The following is a 20,039-nucleotide window of genomic DNA, read 5'->3' on the forward strand; positions in this document are numbered from 1 at the left end:
CTAAATTAATAAAGGTGTGTATTATTAATGTAAGCTTAAAAATAATTAAAATCATTAGCCGCTTCTTTCGCCAGTGCAATAATTTTATTTAATATTATGTACCTGTTTTTCATCTTTCAATAAATTTGATTCAACATATGTGTATAAAATATACTGAAATTGATAGTTGATTTATGCTAGAAATTGGGAAGGACAAATAAACCACATTATAAAGTATATTTGATATTCTACATATGCATTCAAATGTAACCACAATTTGAATATATGTACGTATGTATAAATGCATATGTATTTGCCAATGAATATCATGATGTAAGAGGGACTACTCATTTCACTCGGTAACTGTTGATATTATTGTCTATAAAAAGAACATTAAATGTAAAATTAATCGTAAACTGTTCTACTTCTCTAATTACGTATCGTGCGCGCATTCAATCATTCAATATGACTTTAATAAATCAATTATAAAATAAAACTAGAAAACTATTCGAATTTCTGGAAAAGTTGGTACGTTGCTGAACAAACTCCAAGCGGAAGGGTGTTATTGGAAATGAAAACCACTGACTGAGCCACAGTAATTTTTCTTATCCGCACCGAGAACATCCGTAATTGTCACGTCGCGTTGTCGTAGCGAATGTATTTCTCTTAGGAAACTAAGAGAAGTGTTCAACAGTGGCATATGTGGCTAATTGTTTAGTGAAAACAACATAACACCATCGTCCGTGATGTTTTAATATTTCTTTCCTTAGATCATCCGCTATCTAAGTACTTGCAATCGTAGGTTCCTGCTCGTATGTTAATATCATTAAGTATGAAAATATTTGGGCTCTTAACATTGATAACATATTCCTTAAAATAAGAAGGAAATTGCGTGTTCATGTGACCTATATCCTTGATGACTTTAATCTCATCCGGGGTCGAACTAGTTTAAAAATCTACATTCCTTCTGCCTTAAATTTTTTCATTTATATAAACCATGTATCTATATTTATATATATGTATATATAATATACACGAAAAGTACATGGCATGTGTGTGCGTGCGTGCGTGCGTGCATACATCTATAGAGGAGTGTCTTCCTAATGAAAAAAATCATTTTCGTTCGAGAATGAATACTATGAAATTACAACAACTGCATGATTGTTGTTTTCGTGAAAGGGCACGGACATAATATTTTTCGTTTAATAGATATAACGAATAAAATTGATCGTATCCTTTATGGAGAGGGTTCGGAATTCGAACGTGAAAACGTTATGAAATGAAGCGTCGAAACGTGACACGAATAAGTCTACCTACCTTTACACTTCGTACATATACATACTGAATCTCAATATTTATAAAAGTCCTACTTACGAAATTATTTTACCGTGCTAAATTTCAACATTTATAAATTTGGTTAATTTAATAGTTAATTTCGATTGTAACGATATTCTATTTTAATTCCGGATTTAATTTTCAGATGACATCTAGTGCACTCGAAGCAAAAATCAATAAAATTAGGCAACAAAATGAAGAAATTAGAAGAAGACATCAAGCGAGTATCTTTAATATAAGTAAATAAAAAATGTGCAAATTACTGAAACTTTTTTTCATTGTCAGGAGGTGGAGGAAGATAAAAAGAACGCAGCGAAACTCAATGCTTTAGTTCAAATGGTACCATCATCCGATTGGCCAGAGAGGAAGGAACCACCTGAATTTTCAAATCCACCGAAAGCTAAGCAAAAGTCAGCCAAGGAAAAGCATGAATACACAATGCAAGCTCACCCTTCTGAGGGAAAAAAAATACATTCATTTGCTCATGTATGTTATGTGATTTTATGTATATCTTCAATGAAACTAAACATTCCTTTGCCTACATGAAACTTTTAATTACACAATTCTCAATGCAATCTTTTGCAGGGAGAAGGTCCACCACCTGACCCTAAATACAATTTCCTGGCAGACTCAGAGCGAGAAGAACCTAGTTCAGAATATGCAAAGGAGTCTTCTGGAAATAAGCTCCATAATAAAGTAATGCGGGGAAACTTCAAAAAGAAAACAGGGGGAAGAGAAAATCATATGCAAAAGGTATATAATAACATACTTTGATATTTTCTCCTGTTCCAAATAATTAACAGTGTTATTTTGTATAGGATAATAAAGTATATAAAGGAAATTATAGAGATGAATCTCAGCCAGGGTATGACGCTTGGAGAGCAGAAAGAAACCGTATCGATGAAGACCGCATTAGCAGGCAGAGGACTGCCGAAGGAAATTGGCGGAGGGAGTGGGATAATGATAAAGTATGATTATTCTTAACACTGACAAGATATATCTACATTGTGTTTAATACTTATACATAATAAAAATAGCTGTTGTGTTATCAGCTGGAAGAATGTTAAGAGTAAAGTGATTTCTACCACTGGATAACGAGATCTTTAAATTACAGATGCATATTATAGACGATGTAGCAAAGAAAACGACGAGGTCTACATTAGGCGATTTTGCAAAGAAAGATCATAAAGATTCTGACAGAAGATATCATTCAAATAGTATGTTAAGTTGCCACTAAATGAGTTTTGTATTTTATAAATAGTGGTATTAAGTTGTATTCTTTTTAGATAATGAATATATCGCTCACAGTAGAGGTGGAATCCGTCCTCATCGTGGTTCTTCAAAGAATTTCTATGGTAATTACGACAATCGGTCTCACAACGTGTATGATCAGCATAGAAACAATACAACAATGCCAGTGAAGCCACCTTTGTCCCCAACATCTGAAGAGAGGACTGTAATTGCTACTGATAACAGTATCAAAGTCACAGTCAACCAGGGCAATACACCATCTAAGGGCCCAGTAATGAGTGTCAAAGGTACTTCGCAATGCTTACATCTTATTTATTGTAACACTATAACACTGTACACAACGGTGTATTTTTTTATAGCATCATAAACACTCGGACAGTGTAACGATCATTACCAATAGTGATCAAAATTTTGATTAATTTATTTTAGTGAATTCACCAAGCATAGCTGGAACAGGAAGAGTCGGTCCACGACAAAGAACTCGAGTGACTTACAGTCATTCAGATGCAGAAGTACCCATCTCCGAAAGTGAGTCTTTCCATCGTCAAAAATCATTTGAGGATAAGTCGAAAGGAACTTACTTCAATAATCCAAAATCTCCCAATGTAAAGAGATCGCACTCCCAAAAAAAGAAAGAGGGTGAAGTGAAATACCCATATCAGAGGAAAGAGATCTGGAGAGAGGACAGCGATACAAATTCTCTAAGGTATCAAGAAAACGAGTTTAGAACTTATATACCAAGAAATATACATAAGTCTCAACCCACTAAATCTCCGAAGTCTACTAGAAGAGATATCAAACTGGTGCAACAAAATTTAAATGCAGACACCCCTTCGAAAAATCAAACGCAAGAATATTCGAATATTGATTCGACGAAACATGAACGTGAAGATGTTGTAACAGAGAACAATGAGACGTTAGAAGAATGTAAATCTGAATTACCTGGTCAAGTGGAATCAGCTAATGGGGAATTTAATGATAAATATGAAGGTTGCAATAATGTATTTGAGATGGAAATGGAAGAGGTGTCAATAATCTTACCGAAAAGTCCTAAGCGATTATCAGGTGTCGAGAATCTTGAACAAATTACCAAAGATGTGAAGGATATAATCAATCCTGACAAAAACGAGCGCCTTGAAAATGTAGATCATATCGAATTATGCACTGGGAATGATACAACCGCTAATTTGCAAAAAAGTATGTCTTCCGAAGCACTCGCTACTGATATTGTGGAATCAGAACCAAATGAACCAGAAGCTAACGTGAAGACAGTACCATATGAATCAGAAAGTAATATAGAATCAGTATCAGCTGAATATTTACGGAACATAAAACCTGCATCAATTGAATCAGCGTCAATTGAACCAGCAACGGTTGAGTTAGTGTTAACTGAATCAGTTCCTAAACAGGAACCAGATTTAACTGAATCAATACCCAAAGTGGAACCAGATTTAACTGAATCAACACCCAAAGTGGAACCAGTTCTAGCTAAATTAGTAGCCAAAGTAGAATCTATTCCAACAAAATCAATACCTAATGTGGAACCAATTCCTGCTGAATTAGTACCTAAAGTGGAATCAGTTCCAACAGAATCAACACCTAATGTGGAACCAGTTTCTCCTAAATTGATATCTGAAGTAGTACCAGTTTCAACTGAATCAGTATCTAAAGTAGAATCAGTTACAGCTGAATTAGTACCTAAAATGGAACAATTTTGTGCTGATTCAGCAGCAAAAGTAGAATCAGATTCTGTTGAATTACTTCCTAAAGTGGAACCAGATTCTGTTGAATTACTTCCTAAAGTGGAACCAGATTCTACTGAACTACTTCCTAAAATGGAACCAGATTCTACCGAACTACTTCCTAAAGTGGAATCAGATTCTATCAAGTTACTTCCTAAAGTGGAACCAGATTCTGTCGAATTACGTTCTAAACTGGAACCAGATTCTGTTGAATTACTTTCCAAAGTGGAACCAGTTCTTGCTGAATTAATACATAAATTGGAACAGGTTCCAACTGAATCAGTATCTAAAGTGGAACTAGTTCCAACTGAATCAGTACCTAAACTAGAACAGATTCCAGTTGTATCGGTACCAAAAGTGGAGCCAGTTCCTGTCGAATCAGTACCAGAAGTGGAATCAGTTCCTGCTGGATCAATACCTAAAGTGGAACCAGTGCTTGCCGAATCAGTACCTAAAGTGGAAACAATTCCTACTGAATCAACACTTAAAATAGAACCAGTTCTAGCTGAATCAGTAGCTAACATGGTGTCAGTTGAAAATGAAAGCAATAATGCGTCCAATGCTTCCGCCACGGTAGAAGCTTCGTGCAAAAATGATCAGCAACCACACGGGCAAATTAGTGAACAGTTTGTAAAGGATGACTGTGATAATGTCAAAGATGAAATTGCTAAACAGTCAAGAACACCATCGATGAAAGACGAATTCGTGTCTTCGTTGGAGGCTGAAGCACATTCTGTGATAAACACTGAAAATCAATTAGTCTGCAGCGACAAGTCAGTTGAAAAACAAACATTACTTGTAGACGAGAAAGTAGGTAAAAAGGTAGACGAAAACAATGAATGCTCTGATAAGAAATTGCACGAAATGAATTTGGAAAATACTCATAACGTTTCGACGGTTAAGAATAAGAAGGTCGAGGCGATACAGGAAGCTAGGGTAGAGCTGTAACATTTTGCAATAAGAACTGTATCAATTAGGTATAATGCAATCGAACGGATACTACATCGATTTTTGATATTAGAAACATTTTCAATGCTCGCTTCTATTATAAATGGTCCTTCAACGTAGAATCAGAAAAAGTTTTTATAGCAACGAAAATAAGCGTCGTTACATGAATTTCTAAGTAGTAGGAATCAGACTATCATTATCTTTGGATTACTGTCGTTAGAGTACTATTTTTAAGGCTGCGAAACGAAGTTTCTGGACTGCGAAAATTTATGGAATCCGAATGAAAATAATTTCGAAAAACATGATAAAATATTAACATCTCAATCTTCAAACTGGTATAAACTTTCGCACTCTGGAGGTAACATTTATCTTGTTATTTTCTGAGTCTCTATGGCAGCTTGAAATATACAGGGTGAGCCGCGAGAAGCGCTTGTTTTCTTGGTAACATACTTCTGAAGAGTTGCTTTCGGAATCACCGTTAATCAAGTGATACTAACGGCGCACAATCATTTTGAAGTTGTTTGATTAATCCTTTGCGGTATCAGTTTGTTTTTCTTCGATCTGAGCAAGAGGAAACATTTTTATTAAAATACATAATAAACTTATGTAGAAAGTATATTAACGAATAATATTGTTTTCGTTGTAAAGGATTTAATGTTTGTTTTGTTTATTGGTAATAATGCAAAAGACTGCAAAGGATTAGCGCACTGGAAACAAAGGTCAAGGATTATAGTGCTTTTACATACCTTAATTAGAGAACAGCAATGCTATAACTCGTATTTCTGATATTTAATATGAAATTCTATGACAATAGAGTACTGACATCTGTTCAAGTCGCACTCGAATGATATTTTTATAATTGGCAATAGCTATTTAGCTATACATTAGACATTGATATATGTGTATATCTTTTAAGTACCTTGAAAAACGAAACGAACGGTGTACCTTGGACTGTTGTTTCCGAAAACAATGATATAATATTAGAAATATTATGAAGTTTAAGGTGGTACACTATATTTATTTGATCTTGGTCGAGGAGCAATGTTATGTCACTTTATAGTTTATATATACATATATATTTATTTAGATCCTTTTGCTAAAAGATTATTTATTGTTCGTTTCCTTTTTTAATTATATGATATTTTTGTTAACTTCTTTCTTTATGTTTTATTTTTTATTTACCGCAGAAGGTAACGTTTGGCTGATGCGTACGAAAAACTGCACCGCTACAGAATGACTTAGTTTATAAATTATGAATCTGCTTCTCTACATAATCGAACGTGGAAATGTGAACAATTATTATTAATGTGGCAGAAATTTCAGCTAAAGTAAATCGATATTCATATCAACGAATCAGTGAATACTATAAGTTTCTTTAATGAGATTAAATTCAAGTTGATATCGGAACAATGTTGTAATTTCCTATTGATAACAGAAGTTTGTTGACCGAGTGTCATCAAGGTCTGTTTTTATACCGACTGGCAATATTTCCCATTTTCTTTTCGCATCCAGTGCCATTTTTATATGTAATCCTCGAACTCTTCTTCGCCGGAGTCCTCGATAAGGTCATCATGTTCTGTTACCAAAATTGGTGGTGCATAATCCAAAGCCTCCATCACGTTCGTTATTCTCAGCCACAGTTTTCTATTTTTAAGGTTATTCTAATATATGCAGAAAAATAAACAATAAAACTTGTTAATAAACGCACGTTGTCTATTCTTTTACTGTTTTTCTGTTACTTACTTTCACCGTTTCCCTATAACACTGACAAAACTCGTCATACCTATTGAGAGTTAGGTTCAATAGACACAAGTGGCCCCAAATTTCTGGATTCAAATTATCAAGTCTGTTTGCCTCGGACAGGGTTGCTTCAGCTTCTGTATACTCCCCAAGCTAAAATAAAATGTCTTTTTATTAATGAATTCATTAATTAATTAATTTATTAAAATACATCTCTGACCTCATAGCAACTTATACCAGCACCCAGCCAAGTTTGAGAAGTTGGCGACGATTTGCAGGCACTTAAAAATACACTTTTGGCACGTTCATAATCCCCAGTATTGTAATAATGGTATCCCAATCTGATTTGCACTAAAAGCAATTTTTTGGGCCTGTTGAACAACATGTGTGCAAATTCATAGCATTCTATAGCTTTCTTGTAGTCGCCTATTCTCAAATAGCAATGACCCATTAAACTACCGATTGTATAATCCTATAAAAAGCCAGCATTATGTTAATAAATTTATCCTGTATACCCAATGCTAATTTCAGGAGAAGAATATTAATAACGCACACCATTCCATAGTTACATTTAGCTTCTTCTAAATGAGTAAGTCCGTCTTCGAATCGATTGGACAGATAGTGTTGCACTGCCATGTAATACAATATGTGTGTTGATCGATTAGACTGGGCCATTTCTTGGGCCAGAGCAATTCCTGCAAGCTGGTGATGCTTAGTTTTTAAACTGATTCAACGAGGGATAAATTTAAGTTGCATAGGTCATTTAAGACTTAATGTATTTCACCTCGCAAAGATGCAGTTTCAGTAAAAATATAGCCGTCTTCATGTATAAGTTATCATCAGGACAGTGCGATGTCGACCAAGCTAATGGTTCATTAGGGAGCTTTATCGGTTGTAGCTTATCCTTCATACATTTTTCTGCCACTCTGAGTGCCAGATCTATCCCTGCATAAAATTAAGTAGATTAGTTCCTTCGTTATTTTATCAGGTTCATTAACTGTTGATTTACCTGGATAATATTCAGTTCGTATGTAGCAAAGATGTAAAATGACCCAGCCCTTATAAAATCGCGGATGAAAATCAGTAATGGCTCTTAAAAAGGTTTCTGCTTCCCTGTAGTTACCGTTTTCAAACAATATTGCCCCGTACAGCAATAATCTAAAGACATTGATTTAAATTTTAATTATTTATTAAGTAACGATTAGTCTGAGAGATACTTACGCAAATACGTATCGTCTGTCCAAGGAAATTGCTTCCAAACAACAATGCTTTGCACGTTCAATATCGCCAATTTTTTTAAGATAAACTGCATATCTTGTCCATGATACCGGGTTAGTTTTGGACAATGATATTTCCTGAAAACGTAAAACATCATGATAATTCTTTTCTTGTTTGAATCTTAAATAATACAATTTAACCGTTTTATAATAACGTCTTGCTCTATCCAAGTCACCGAGCTCGTAAGCTTCTTCACCGTATAAGTCTAAATCTTCTGCGTCTAGATTTTCTGATAAATCTTCTGTGAATCTACCCTCGACAACTGTATTAATTGCTGCATGCATTTGCTCCACAAGGTACGTGTACACCGACACAATGAAGTTCTACAAATTTTAGTAATTATAAATTAATTTGTGATCCACTTTTATTGTACCATATTTCTCTTGTCTCTTCAAATGTTAGCACCTGAGTTTTATGGTCGTAGAGCAGGTTCGGTGGCATCTTGAATTTCTGATCCAACAACATGGTAACTTTTGATCTGAGTGTATTACGCAGTGATAAATATACACCGGTTTTGTAAAGGTATTGAGTGAAACATGTAAGTTCATCCTGGAACGATGAACCAATTTCATTCTAATGTGAAGTACAGGGCGATTTGAGAAACATCTTTAAACTTATAATTACTGATTGGGGGTCATAGCAATATTTTTTCTTCTGATTTTCTTCCCGAACTGATTCGATAATTGTGAAGGGTTGGCCATTGCTCTTATTTTTATCACAGAAATCCTAGCTTGATCACGAATTTATTACACTTTAATAGCTGAACCGCAACAAAGTATACCATCTTAATCAATCCACTCAATTATATTTCTGACCGTCCGTTATTTTAAAAAGAAAATGTTAGATATGTCAAATGGAAGAATGTCTGTGGTCAGACGAGTGGAATAAAGTTTGCTTATATGTAGTTGGATGAGTGGAGGATGGAACTTTCTATGATCAGACAAGTAAAGTAATGGTACATAGTACAACGACTACTTTAGAACATAATTACATAGATTAATTAACAGCAGACACTTCAAAAGGTCGATTAATATCATACCCGATAACTTTCTGTAATAACTTCGACCAACTTTTGGATGCATTTCATGTACTGTTTCTCTGCTACGTCACCAGAGTAGACGTACGGTTTTCTTTCCATCTCTTTTGGAATCATCTCTTTGATTCTAAAAGAAGACATTGTTCTTTTCTTTCCTCGAATTACTGCCACCTATTCATTTAATAGAAAAACAAATTCTCTCTGAATTACAAGTTTGAAAAATCCGATAGAAGGCTGCAGGCAATTAGTGGCTGATAAAGCTCCACTTCGATCACGACAACAGTTGGTTGGTCTTTTAACGATGTTAATGGTGCGGATGAAAGTACTTCTGGCTCAGAATTCGCCGATTCCGAGTGCTACGACCAAAATATTTGTTTACGACAGTTGTAACATAGAAATAAAATTGTTGGCCAATATACCTTCGAAGTTTTCTGCTTCTTTTCCCTGTCTTTTGAATCTTTGCCCCTCGTATCCAAAACAAAAATATTGTCTTCAATGCCGAAATTTTCTGTTATGTCTGCTGCGTTGTACGCGTACAACTGTCCAACAACTCTACAACTTTTCCCTGTGAAAATAAATCAATATTTCTCTCGTAAACGTACCACCAGTTAATGCGGTATGTTGGAAACTAGTTGGAAACAGGTAACTTACTTCCAGGGAACAGAAGTTCTGAAAGATCAACATAGCACTGATACAATGTGGTTGTCTTCGTAGAGCTGCCTTTAGATTTTACTGGAACATCTGCACCAGTTACCAAGAACTGGAAGGGCCAGCGTTTGTACCTTCAGAAAAATAGGAATTACGATTTTGTAGTAAGACCCGCGGCATTACTTTTAACAGCCGATTCAACTTCACTTTCTAATATGATACTCCATCGCTTCGATTCCCGTTTGCCACAGCACACATCTGTGAACGGAATTCCACTCGAGCCGAGGCATATCTTCACACATCTTTTCCTGGAATAATAAACCAACAAATCAGCAAACAAATCAGTGTTACGTTAATTTCAACAGCAATACCGCTAAGTTAATGTGTTTTTTAAACGGATTCTTCACTCCTAAGAAATCACATTCCAGCCTGTACTTCGATAATCGAGCACGATTCGCCAGATTTCCCAAAGTGTTCCAACGCTTTGTTCTTTCAACGTCTCGGTATTTCGTCCATGCCCCATATTCGAATATTACATTTTCTGGGACCTGAAAAAATTCTGTTCTTTGCAAAATGTCTGCAACGCTTAATCACAAGACTTTAATTACCTCTGAGTCGATGTACGCTATGGTCCCAGCTTTATATTCCAAATTATCCGTGAAAGATTCCGGAAGATTGTATATACTTTCCACGGTAATGTTAAGAAAATTCAGAGTCTCATTCGTTTGGAATAAGAATTCATAATTCGGTGACACCGTTACAGTTAGTAGCGGAAGATTCTGCCAAGGTACTAATGATTCATCATAGGAAAACGTGGGTGTCTCTAGAAGACACTTCTCGGTATAACATTTTTCGCCTGGATGTAGTTAACAATATTTTCTTAGAAAGAAATGTTTAAAAGGTAAGCGAATTAAAGACTCGAATACCTAATATCAGGGGCATTAAGTCAAGATTACAAATGCCTCGCATTTGCAATGTGGAGGAATCTGTGGACGCTGTGGTGAATATACTTCGTTCCTTTCTTTCATGATCCGAAGCTTCTTTGGGTTCTTCATTGAGCACTGCCTTCCAAAAAGCTTTTACTATATATAAGATAAATAGAAAAACAAACAGAAATGTATATAAATGTTTAACAACAATTAATGCAATAGTATTGGCTTCGAATTAAAGGACATTAATTATTACTTAATATGGGCGTCGAAACGATTGTATCGACGGTCTTCCTATCGTGTTCAGGAATTGACAAGTAGGTAGTGAAATTGATCTTGTGAATCGATTCCTGTTCATCGCAAGTTGATTTTACAATTATTGGTGGACTTTCTTCTAGGACGATTCCACAGTGCTCCACCAAAAATGTTATCTGTGTATCTTCTTTCCGAATCTAGATTTATTTATTTATTATTAATCGTTTGATTGTACAAATAGCAATTGTAACTAAATCGCGTATCTTTCATCCGCAGTTTAATATTTATAGCACGTACAATATTCTCAATGGTATCCAAAGTTATCAGAATTCTCTTCTCTTCTACCGAGCTCATTCTCTGCAATTCCATTTTATCATAATAATAACGTTAAATAGAGAGAGGTTATTTCGAGTAGTGTCAAAACGTCACCTAGACATTTCTATTGTTTAAAACAAAATTAAAAGTGTGGTTGCATTCACAGAGTTCATTACTTATTTACAAATTATTAATAATAAATATGGAGACCTCATTTGTAAATTATAGACATATGATATACATATATTTTCTTCAATAAATTAGTGTACACGTATGTGTGACGCATTTATAATTAATCTCGTAATGTATATAAATACAAACATTGTAAATAATTTATTGCACCGGAGGATGTTGGGTCGAATCGCATCCATTCTGAGCAAGTCCTACATGCCGTCTCTCTTTTGTACATATACAGTTTCTCACGTATTTACATTGGAATCTATATCAATTTTTCGGTTCAGTAAAATCAGAAGAGCAGAAGCATACAGATATAATTACTAAACTGCAGTTCTTTATGCATTCACATTAAAGACCAATTACTAGTCGCTCGAAAATGTGAACTTTTATTTAGTATAATATTTGGAAATGAAAATTTTCATGATAAAATTATTTCTCAAAGATCCACAGTCTACCAATTAGTCTACTCGCGCTAACAAGTATAAAATTCGAATGCAATGATCAAAATCCTTATTCTAGGATTTCATATTTTTACATCATGCAACAACTTGTAACCTCGTCGAAACGGAATCATTACCATCAGCAATGTGTTCCTTTCTTTAAGGAAACGTAACTACAATTTCCTTCCTGCGACTCCTTATAGGAAGAGTCGGTGAAGAAAACTCATTGTTCACTCATGAACACTCTGAATCACTCTTAAAATTTCTTTTCCATATAATTTATCAAGTTAATTTCAATCAACAATAAAAAATGAAAATGTGTACTGTGTTTGAGCACTATGCGAGCTAAGCCCTCGCAGCTAAACCGTGACAACGGTCTGTAGGAAATCATTTATATAATTGTCTGAGCATCATAATGTCTTCATAAATCATAGGCGTCATGCTCTGTCTCTCTAATATGTTCGCAGATTTTTCAACGATAATAAAATCTTTTATGATCAAGGCACTAAAGTCGCAGCTACCAGCGGATCGCGTTGGCAATCAGTTCAACATTTTAGCTACCGAAAGCCTATCGGCGTTTTAATGACTGTGATTCAATAATTTCTTTTCTAAATCTTAATATCAGAAGCAGTTGTTACATTGTGTATTTTCTTGCAGTTCCTTTTGTATAGCCATATAACAATTTTTTAATTTTTGATTTAGGCATTCGCCGGTAGATAAAGTGTTAATTAAAAATGAAGAAACAAATGACGGACGACACAAGCGAATGACAACATTAAATTTTAACAAAACTGTCGTTTCTAATTTCACTAATTGCGCTACATTCTCGGAGCAATGTTTATGCGAAAACTATGATTTTCGCCGTGACAATTCTTTCCGCTAGGATTAATGAACAAAGAGAGATCGTGGTCGACGATTACGAAAAGGGAAACTGGTACAAATCTACGATCTGTAAACATGCGTTACTCGTTTCGGTATAAAAAGGAAATGTACGAGGGTACATCGGAGTATCAAAAACCTGTTACTGAAAGAAATCAGTCGACTAGGGGGCGGAATCGTGTTTTCTCGTCTCTTCCACGCGAAGAAGAACTATTCCATCGCGGAAATAATGTTCTTCCACCATCATTATCCGCAGAACGCAGTCTTTTTTTTTGATCGACGAGGCCCAGGTAACAAGATGATAATCTGGACCAGCGATATTGCTACATCGATTATCTGCAGCCCGAACGGTCACTTCATTAAAGGGTCTTCAAGGTTTTGTCGATGTGTCTCATGGTCGTGTCTGGTACCGCTTCCGTTAGAGCTTTGTGGAAACCGTCACAACGCATCAGTCGTCGAAACATTCTCTTTGCGTGATTCCTGAAGAAATATGGTTCAAAATGAAATTGTTGGATGTTGATAATGAAATTGTTTAGGATAGAAAGAAATGATATTTTCTACCTAGCATCCAAGTTACCGTCCGTCAATAATTTAGCACCAGTGCTTAATAGTTTGTCTCTAACGTCTCTTGGCAATATCATCGTGTGTTCTGGTCCTATCCGCTCAACTATGGAAGTCAATAATCGAGCCGTGGCTGCCCTCACGACAGCGTTTTGATGACTTCAAGAAAAATCAAGATAAAATCATGCGACCTCAAGCTTTAATATTAGATCACGCGATTAAGAATTTTAAACACATTAAAACTTATTTATTATTATAAATGTAGAGGACAGGTGGATTATTGTCGCTTTTTGTATAAAACACAATGTGAAAACCGACAAGAATCTCAATTTCGAGATCTATTTAGAATCTAGGCTATTTACCCAGCACCGCGCAAAACTATAACTGCGATAGTTTTATGAGGAGGCATGTGTTCGATCATCCGATCCAAAGCTGTATTGCAATCCGCTCGTAGAAACCGATTAGTATCGGCTGTTCTATGGAGTAAAGGTGCAGCTATGTCCTCGAAGTCCTGCAAAAACGCAATATGCAAGGTATAGAATATATAGAAAGAATACGAATCTGACAAATTTAACGACGTTCATGATGTATTACTTGATCTATTCCACGAATCCGCGAGCTAAAAATGTCACCCGCAGCTATGCAAGCAGATCGGGCAACCTGCGATCGAAGGCTTTTTATTTGTTGACCCAGAAGTCGATTTATCGTTGGTGTAGCATGGACTTCCAAGAACTCTGGCTGGTTCTTCGTTAAGTGAGACAGAGTCTTTAACCCTTTCATAACAGTCTCCCTGAAAACCGATTAGAAATTAGCTACAGAATTTTTCTTTCCTGTTTCCATTCTTCAGAGTGGTTCACCTAAGTGTGCCACTTAATTATTTGTCTTATTCAAGAGAAGAAACCTTTTTCATCTTCTGATCCTTCGTCTCCATGCAAGAGATGATTTCATCTCCATTTTTATTTGACCAGAGTAAGGAAAAAAGTGTGCTTCTTTTGGAAAACAGATCATAGTAAGCACGACTCCATTTATACCATTCTTTGCTCTCCAGGTTGGCGAAGCAGCTCTGCACCGCTGGCTTCAACTTCTCCGTGCTTCTTGCATTGCTTCGGTATCTCTTCGTGGGCCGAGGAACCTTCGATGCTGCTGGTCTTCTGGATCGAGCTGCTGGTTCCAAAGGTTCGGTCTGCGAAAATTGGACGATCTATAGATATTCCAAAATTTTATTCCAGACGTCTTTTGTTATAGAATTCTAATGTTACTTCAATCTTTAAGATCCCAGGTTCAGTATTTGTTTCACTGGAGCTGTCCTTGCTCTGTCCTTCCTCCATAGTGTTGCTCTCGTTGCTCTCGTTACTCTCGTTACAGTCGTTGGCAAGCTACGTAACAGAATAGACGAATAATTAAGTATTTGTTAATTACTGAAATCTCCTTTTAGCTACCTACCCTTTCAGCATTCTCCTCTTCGTCGTTCTCGTCCAACCGAACAACAACCTCTGCAGGATTCTCTGCGAATGTGGAAATCTCGGTCGAGTGAGGTCTAGAAGCGATGATGATCGTTGGCGATTCTCCAGCTTTCGACCCTCTACGAGACTGACTCTGCTCTCCTAATCCTGATGACTCGTCCTCGCACTGCGTTGCAGAGGATACTAGCCTCTCCTCGTTCAGATCCTCAGCTTCCTTTTTATCAAAATCATAATTCTGTGGGAGAGGAGAAATGCTGATTTGAATTTACAAGAAGCCTTTCGTTTGTTATTTTTCAAGCGATGTCATCAAAGGACACTAACCGATTTACAAGAGCTGCTCCTCGAGCTTCGTCCCGGCGACTTCAACGTTTCCACCTCGATGGAGGTTCGACTAGGCGATCTACTTAGCTTCTTAGGGCTGCTGGACGATCTTGTCAACGGCGATGCTTGCATCTCATGAAGCTGACTATCGCTAGAGTGTTGCAAGCTCTCGCTGGTCATCAATCTTTCACCAGACAAAACGGAGATGGTAGACTGTCTTCTGGTACTGGCTCTATCATCTCCTTCATCGGACCCGCTGCTCCCGATACGATTATCCGCTTGTTGTAATTCGAAGTGTCCTGAACTTCTTGAACAAGAACGATCTTCGCGCTTCAATGTCATGTCTTCCTCGCTGCTCCAGCTCTTTGGTGCGTCGTCGTCCACCACGGAAGGACCATTTGTTTCGTCGATTGTTTCTATTCTTTTGTTCAACGCGAGCTGAAATAGGATGTCCAAGTGAAAAATATCCAGGTCGGTCAAAAATGTCTGTAGAATGATGACTCACGATGAAGTTCATGGTATCCCTGTTGGGCAACGTCGACGGTGCATCGATGATATCAAACGCCGCGTCCACATCCGGTCTCTCAGCGCTGGAAGACCTACTCTCGCTATCTTCTTTGTTATCAGCAGCATCCTGATCTGCGCTATCATGTTCATTATTCTCTAAAGCGTCCGACGACGAGTCTTGATCATCTGTCGCAACAATAATAAAACATTCTTGGCCAATGAATTACATAGAGTATGTTTGGCATTTAAGCCAGACGTCGTATGTCATGATTCAAGGTGATCAGAGCTTTAGATACGCCCTTGGGAGCAGCGACCATCGTATCGGTTACACCCTCTACAAAGTGTAGCACAAGATAGTCTGTACTATATGCAACAGTTGCTACAATAAACAAATATGCTACATCGAAGGTTTACTTTTTAATGTGGAACTGTGTTCTTAATAGTAGCTGCGCGTTCGTGTCCTTCAACTTTGTGATTTCTTATAGTCCCGGCTGAGGAAATATTCATTGGTAAGATCATTTCAATTGAAGCAAGACTTGGATGAATTAATACTAAATGAATTTGGATAAAGAAATAGAAGACACTCACAGGTTCGAAACCGAAACAATAACCAAAGAGACAGAGATATAGTGTAGGCATACAGAAAAAGGAAAGAATTAAATAGAATTATAGGTTCATAGAAAAATAAGTGTAACTTAGTTTAAGTGAGTGCAATTTAACATTAAGTATTACGTAAGTAAAGAAAGAAGGAAAAAGAAAGAAAGAAAAAGAGAAAGAAAGACGAAAGTTGCAAGCCGAAGGCAATCCTAAGCTGAAAGGCGAGGATTATATCAAATATATATATAAATGATAACAAATAATACTAAATGAATTCCAAATGTAACTGAAGTCCGTGCAATCAATTTTTAAATACTTATCCTGCTTCGAAGACTAAATGAAGATTTTTCTGACCGACCGTACAAAATTTTATCGGAATTTTCTTGGAAATGAAAGATGATTATTTGAACCTCTGACCAAAGCAATTTTTCTAAGTGACCGAAGCTTCCATGGGACAATTCAGACATCGTTGAAGAACAGAAATCACGATCGAATCCCCTTGAAACACCGGCTCGAGCCCGGCTCGAGCATTCCAGGCAAAATATTGATTGCAAGCCGGTGTTGGGTCTAGGCTCGACACGTTAGCAATCCCCGAGGTGAAGAACCTCGCGCTCTAGTTCGTGTGCTTTCGATCGGTCCGGCCGCAGTCCCACAGAAAGTTTTTCGCTGTTGTTCCACGATCAACAGATCGATCGGACAAAGGTTCCGATCGAATCCTCCGTACAGGAGTGCGCCAAACTTTATATTATATATTATTATAGCTAATGCATTTATGCACTATATATTATTATAGCTAGTGGGTTCTATAGGCCGGCAGCTCGAACAGGTGATGCAAGCCTCATCAGTTGACACTGGCGGAAAACAATAGTTCGCCCTTCAAGAAATCACTGTCGAGGTTGTATCGCGTTCGAGCTGACTTTAAATAGACAAATAGACGAATCCCGTTCTCGCCTTATTATAGTTTGCGGCGAATCGATCTTTTGCGCTTTTAAATGAAAACCACTGCAAGAAAACCAATGAAAGACGGCACTATCATCTGGCATAAACGTTTCATCTAGATTGATTCGGTTCAACAAATATTTAATGCAGATTCAATAATTCGATTTCTAATTTACGGATGCCAATTACGGGAGGAATACAATTTTATTTAAATCTCGGTAGAGTTGTTCATAAAAAGTCTAAGCTTCTGTTTAACAAAAAGGAATAAGATTTACGCAGAAATACCTTCGAACTGTGTTTCGATCGCGTTCAATCGATACCTTTCCTCGGGCAGAAAATGCTTGTTCTTCTCGTTGTACAATTCCTCCTCGTTCACCGCTTTATCTCTGAAACACGATGAACACGGAGTCAAAAAAAAATCAAGAATTACAGCGTAAAACGGTCTGCGTTGTTCCCACAAGCAATTTACACCGTTGCACGGTTGCGATTATTCGTTGCAGTTTTCTATGCATTAAATATGCTACTGACAAATGTCGAGGCCGCGAAGCACCGTAAACGCCGATCATCGTTTGCGAACGGTTTACGACTCGTTTGGAAATTCTGCTCGTTAATTATTTATAAAAAGAAAGGGTGGAACGTTGTACGCTTTGAAGATATTGCAATATTTTATAAGAGGACATCGTTGTAAGAACATCGGACAATTTTCTACGTTGATTTTTGAAAAATTATCAAGATCTAAAATATTCTTGCACGATGTGTAAATGAGACAATGTGCAAAATTCGGAGAATTTCATAACAGCAATTTTACCTCGCCAAAAACTATTATGAACAATTCAAACAGAATTCTTCTTCTGCACTGATCGAATTGTAAGTTACGAATTACCACTGCAGACTCTCGGTAAATCTGTCTCGAGAAATGAAGAAAAGAGGAAAGGAATATCGTCTTCTATCTACTATACGAATCGGCGAACATACATCGTGTCGTTGCTAGTGTTCAGCGTCAAAGGGATCACGGGCGTGGTGTTGGCAGTGGTAACTATAGTTGAGATCGAGTCCTCTTCCTCCTTCGCTGCGACGTCCACCGACTGTCTGCACCTGAAGGCGCAGGGACAATAGCGGAGAACAGTGTCAGCGATCTTGCACTCCTTGCGCCAGGAGCTTGCCGACTTCCTGTCGAAATTCTGATCCTTCTGATCCCCTTCCTTCAACCCGTTCACCGGCTCTTTGGTCTCTTCCGTCCAATTACAGTACCTGAAGATCATCCTGGCTCATCGATCGTCCACCTTTCTATTTCGACGATATCTCTAGCCGCTGGTTGGAGTCGAATCGATCGATCGAATTGTTATTATTAAAATAATTACGGTTGTTCCGACAAAATAATGGGCGTTAGTTTGAACGGCGGAGGCTTTACGAGGGTGTCGGACACTCGACACCCTGGTCTTCCGAGTAGCAGAATTTCTGGGACAGGTGTCCAGTCTCGGTCGAGTATAATTGGTGACTCTCCACTGCCCCAAACGGGGTTCACAGTTCGAAGACAACGACGGTCTCATCGATCCCGATCGAAGGTCCTTGATTTCCGGCGGGTGGCACCGTTTGCGCCGTTTGAAAAGTTCATTCTCGACCTGTCGAGCTTCCGCATTCTTCGCGAGGCACTTTTGTCGTGGCTGGTCGAACGATCTTCTGTCGCCGAATGATCTATGACGGTGATCCTTGGTGATACCACGATTAGTCCATGTGCACACATTGTGCAGGCTTCTTCCAGAGTTTTAAAATCGCCTCTATCATTGCAAATCTATTTTCTATATCGATATCGACAATAATTATTTGTATGTGCAATTTCTTCGAAGGAAGAAAACAATAGTTCTAACTCTACGAATGGTGTAAAAATATAATAAAAGATCAAAAAAATTCTACGAATGAAGGATCTAAAAATACAGTGAAGTTGAAATTTTAACAAACACTGTATGGTTTCGATGGTATTATCGAGCCGAACGGGATTTAGGAATTACCAGCGTTCCAGCTGGGCCACGAGAACAGTGTTCCTCGTGAATTATGCAAACTCTGCCGCAAGGTAAATAGAATACGATAATAAAAGCGGAAAATCGAAAAGAACCATTGCTCGCGTCGCGCGTCTAAATCGTTTCGAACACGATCCAAGCGATCGAATCGATGTCCGCACGAAAAATATATTCAAGTGTATCTCACTCTCGAATCTTAATGTGCTTTGATAATCTTTATGACGAACAGCAGGAAACACGGGTCAATAAATTGTTACGTGTCTAGACGCGTGCAAACGAAACTTTCGGCACCGAACATTTAGGGGTTGTTGTGCGTTCGGCGATCATCTCGGCAAGGTTAACGAATGATCGATTAACAACCTGTTATGAAGATGACTATATGTATATCTCGCTGGCAAAACACTGTAATTTGGCAGGCAGTGTTTATGAACTTGCCAAAGTGATGTTTTCTTTTTCATTCGTTTTTTTATCATTTCATGTATAATAATAATATATCAATATTATTATCCAATATTAGTGCAGAATAAAAAGATATGACAAATTTGTACAAACATTCGCGATCGAACGACAGAAATATGTCCCTCGGAAGTTAGCGGTCTAAAAAAAAGTGGAGGAAGAAAATGTCTTGCCGACTAGTACGCTTGTTGCAACTTCAATAATTGAGAGCTGTACAGATAGACA

General features: G+C 37.3%; 3 protein-coding genes across 13 annotated transcripts in view; 1 reads left to right on the forward strand and 2 right to left on the reverse strand.

Moving 5' to 3' along the window:
* The first annotated feature begins 554 nt into the window (after positions 1-554).
* LOC117218504 (uncharacterized) lies at positions 555-6,962 on the forward strand. 4 transcript variants are annotated; one of them, XM_033466946.2, is made up of 8 exons: positions 555-809; positions 1,460-1,534; positions 1,600-1,800; positions 1,900-2,067; positions 2,133-2,282; positions 2,429-2,531; positions 2,601-2,852; positions 2,995-6,962. In XM_033466946.2, exons 2-8 carry the CDS (start codon positions 1,460-1,462, stop codon positions 5,253-5,255), a joined length of 3,210 nt encoding a protein of 1,069 aa, XP_033322837.2. In that variant the 5' UTR covers positions 555-809; the 3' UTR covers positions 5,256-6,962. The 4 variants fall into 4 exon arrangements, with proteins under 4 accessions (XP_033322837.2, XP_033322838.2, XP_033322836.2 ...); XM_033466947.2 differs by having other exon boundaries at positions 555-791; XM_033466945.2 differs by having other exon boundaries at positions 555-777.
* Positions 6,609-11,276, reverse strand: LOC117218505 (cilia- and flagella-associated protein 70). 5 transcript variants are annotated; one of them, XM_033466950.2, is made up of 18 exons: positions 11,143-11,276; positions 10,884-11,039; positions 10,566-10,813; positions 10,329-10,505; positions 10,165-10,265; positions 9,961-10,091; positions 9,729-9,874; positions 9,520-9,665; positions 9,313-9,436; positions 8,679-8,822; positions 8,414-8,596; positions 8,217-8,350; positions 8,005-8,153; positions 7,780-7,940; positions 7,551-7,697; positions 7,216-7,467; positions 6,999-7,148; positions 6,609-6,916 (listed from the first exon to the last, which is right to left on the reverse strand). In XM_033466950.2, exons 2-18 carry the CDS (start codon positions 10,924-10,926, stop codon positions 6,776-6,778), a joined length of 2,577 nt encoding a protein of 858 aa, XP_033322841.2. In that variant the 5' UTR covers positions 10,927-11,039; positions 11,143-11,276; the 3' UTR covers positions 6,609-6,775. The 5 variants fall into 5 exon arrangements, with proteins under 5 accessions (XP_033322841.2, XP_033322840.2, XP_076377040.1 ...); XM_033466949.2 differs by having other exon boundaries at positions 8,217-8,596; XM_076520925.1 differs by lacking the exons at positions 6,609-6,916; positions 6,999-7,148 and having other exon boundaries at positions 7,328-7,467; positions 7,551-7,690; positions 8,217-8,596.
* A 394-nt stretch (positions 11,277-11,670) lies between these two features.
* LOC117218507 (uncharacterized) overlaps positions 11,671-20,039 on the reverse strand; it is a 37,847-nt gene continuing 29,478 nt past the window's right edge. For 2 of the 4 annotated variants that reach the window (XM_076520921.1, XM_076520922.1), the window contains 10 exons: positions 17,626-17,726; positions 15,803-15,990; positions 15,298-15,735; positions 14,957-15,211; positions 14,773-14,889; positions 14,545-14,714; positions 14,108-14,303; positions 13,876-14,024; positions 13,514-13,672; positions 11,671-13,432 (listed from right to left, as the gene is read on the reverse strand). In XM_076520921.1, coding sequence (XP_076377036.1) covers positions 13,312-13,432; positions 13,514-13,672; positions 13,876-14,024; positions 14,108-14,303; positions 14,545-14,714; positions 14,773-14,889; positions 14,957-15,211; positions 15,298-15,735; positions 15,803-15,990; positions 17,626-17,726 — 1,894 coding nt within the window. In that variant the 3' untranslated portion in view covers positions 11,671-13,311. Of the gene's footprint in view, positions 13,433-13,513; positions 13,673-13,875; positions 14,025-14,107; positions 14,304-14,414; positions 14,715-14,772; positions 14,890-14,956; positions 15,212-15,297; positions 15,736-15,802; positions 15,991-17,625; positions 17,727-20,039 lie in introns of those variants that run through there. The other 2 variants (XM_033466953.2, XM_076520923.1) reach the window with 2 other exon arrangements.

Source organism: Megalopta genalis, chromosome 4 (assembly GCF_051020955.1).
Source record: "Megalopta genalis isolate 19385.01 chromosome 4, iyMegGena1_principal, whole genome shotgun sequence".
Lineage (NCBI taxonomy): Eukaryota > Metazoa > Arthropoda > Insecta > Hymenoptera > Halictidae > Megalopta > Megalopta genalis.

What these genes read in the sequence shown, in the direction of transcription:
- LOC117218504 (XM_033466946.2), top strand. Translation starts at nt 1,460, where the DNA reads ATGACATCTAGTGCACTCGAAGCAAAAATCAATAAAATTAGGCAACAA. An exon ending in AAATTAGAAGAAGACATCAA is followed by an intron (nt 1,535 to 1,599) that starts GCGAGTATCTTT and finishes TTTCATTGTCAG; the next exon opens with GAGGTGGAGGAAGATAAAAA. An exon ending in CAGAAGATATCATTCAAATA is followed by an intron (nt 2,532 to 2,600) that starts GTATGTTAAGTT and finishes TATTCTTTTTAG; the next exon opens with ATAATGAATATATCGCTCAC.
- LOC117218505 (XM_033466949.2), bottom strand. Translation starts at nt 10,926, where the DNA reads ATGCGAGGCATTTGTAATCTTGACTTAATGCCCCTGATATTAG. An exon ending in CTGGTATAAGTTGCTATGAG is followed by an intron (nt 7,149 to 7,215) that starts GTCAGAGATGTA and finishes ATTTTATTTTAG; the next exon opens with CTTGGGGAGTATACAGAAGC. An exon ending in GTTATAGGGAAACGGTGAAA is followed by an intron (nt 6,917 to 6,998) that starts GTAAGTAACAGA and finishes TGCATATATTAG; the next exon opens with AATAACCTTAAAAATAGAAA.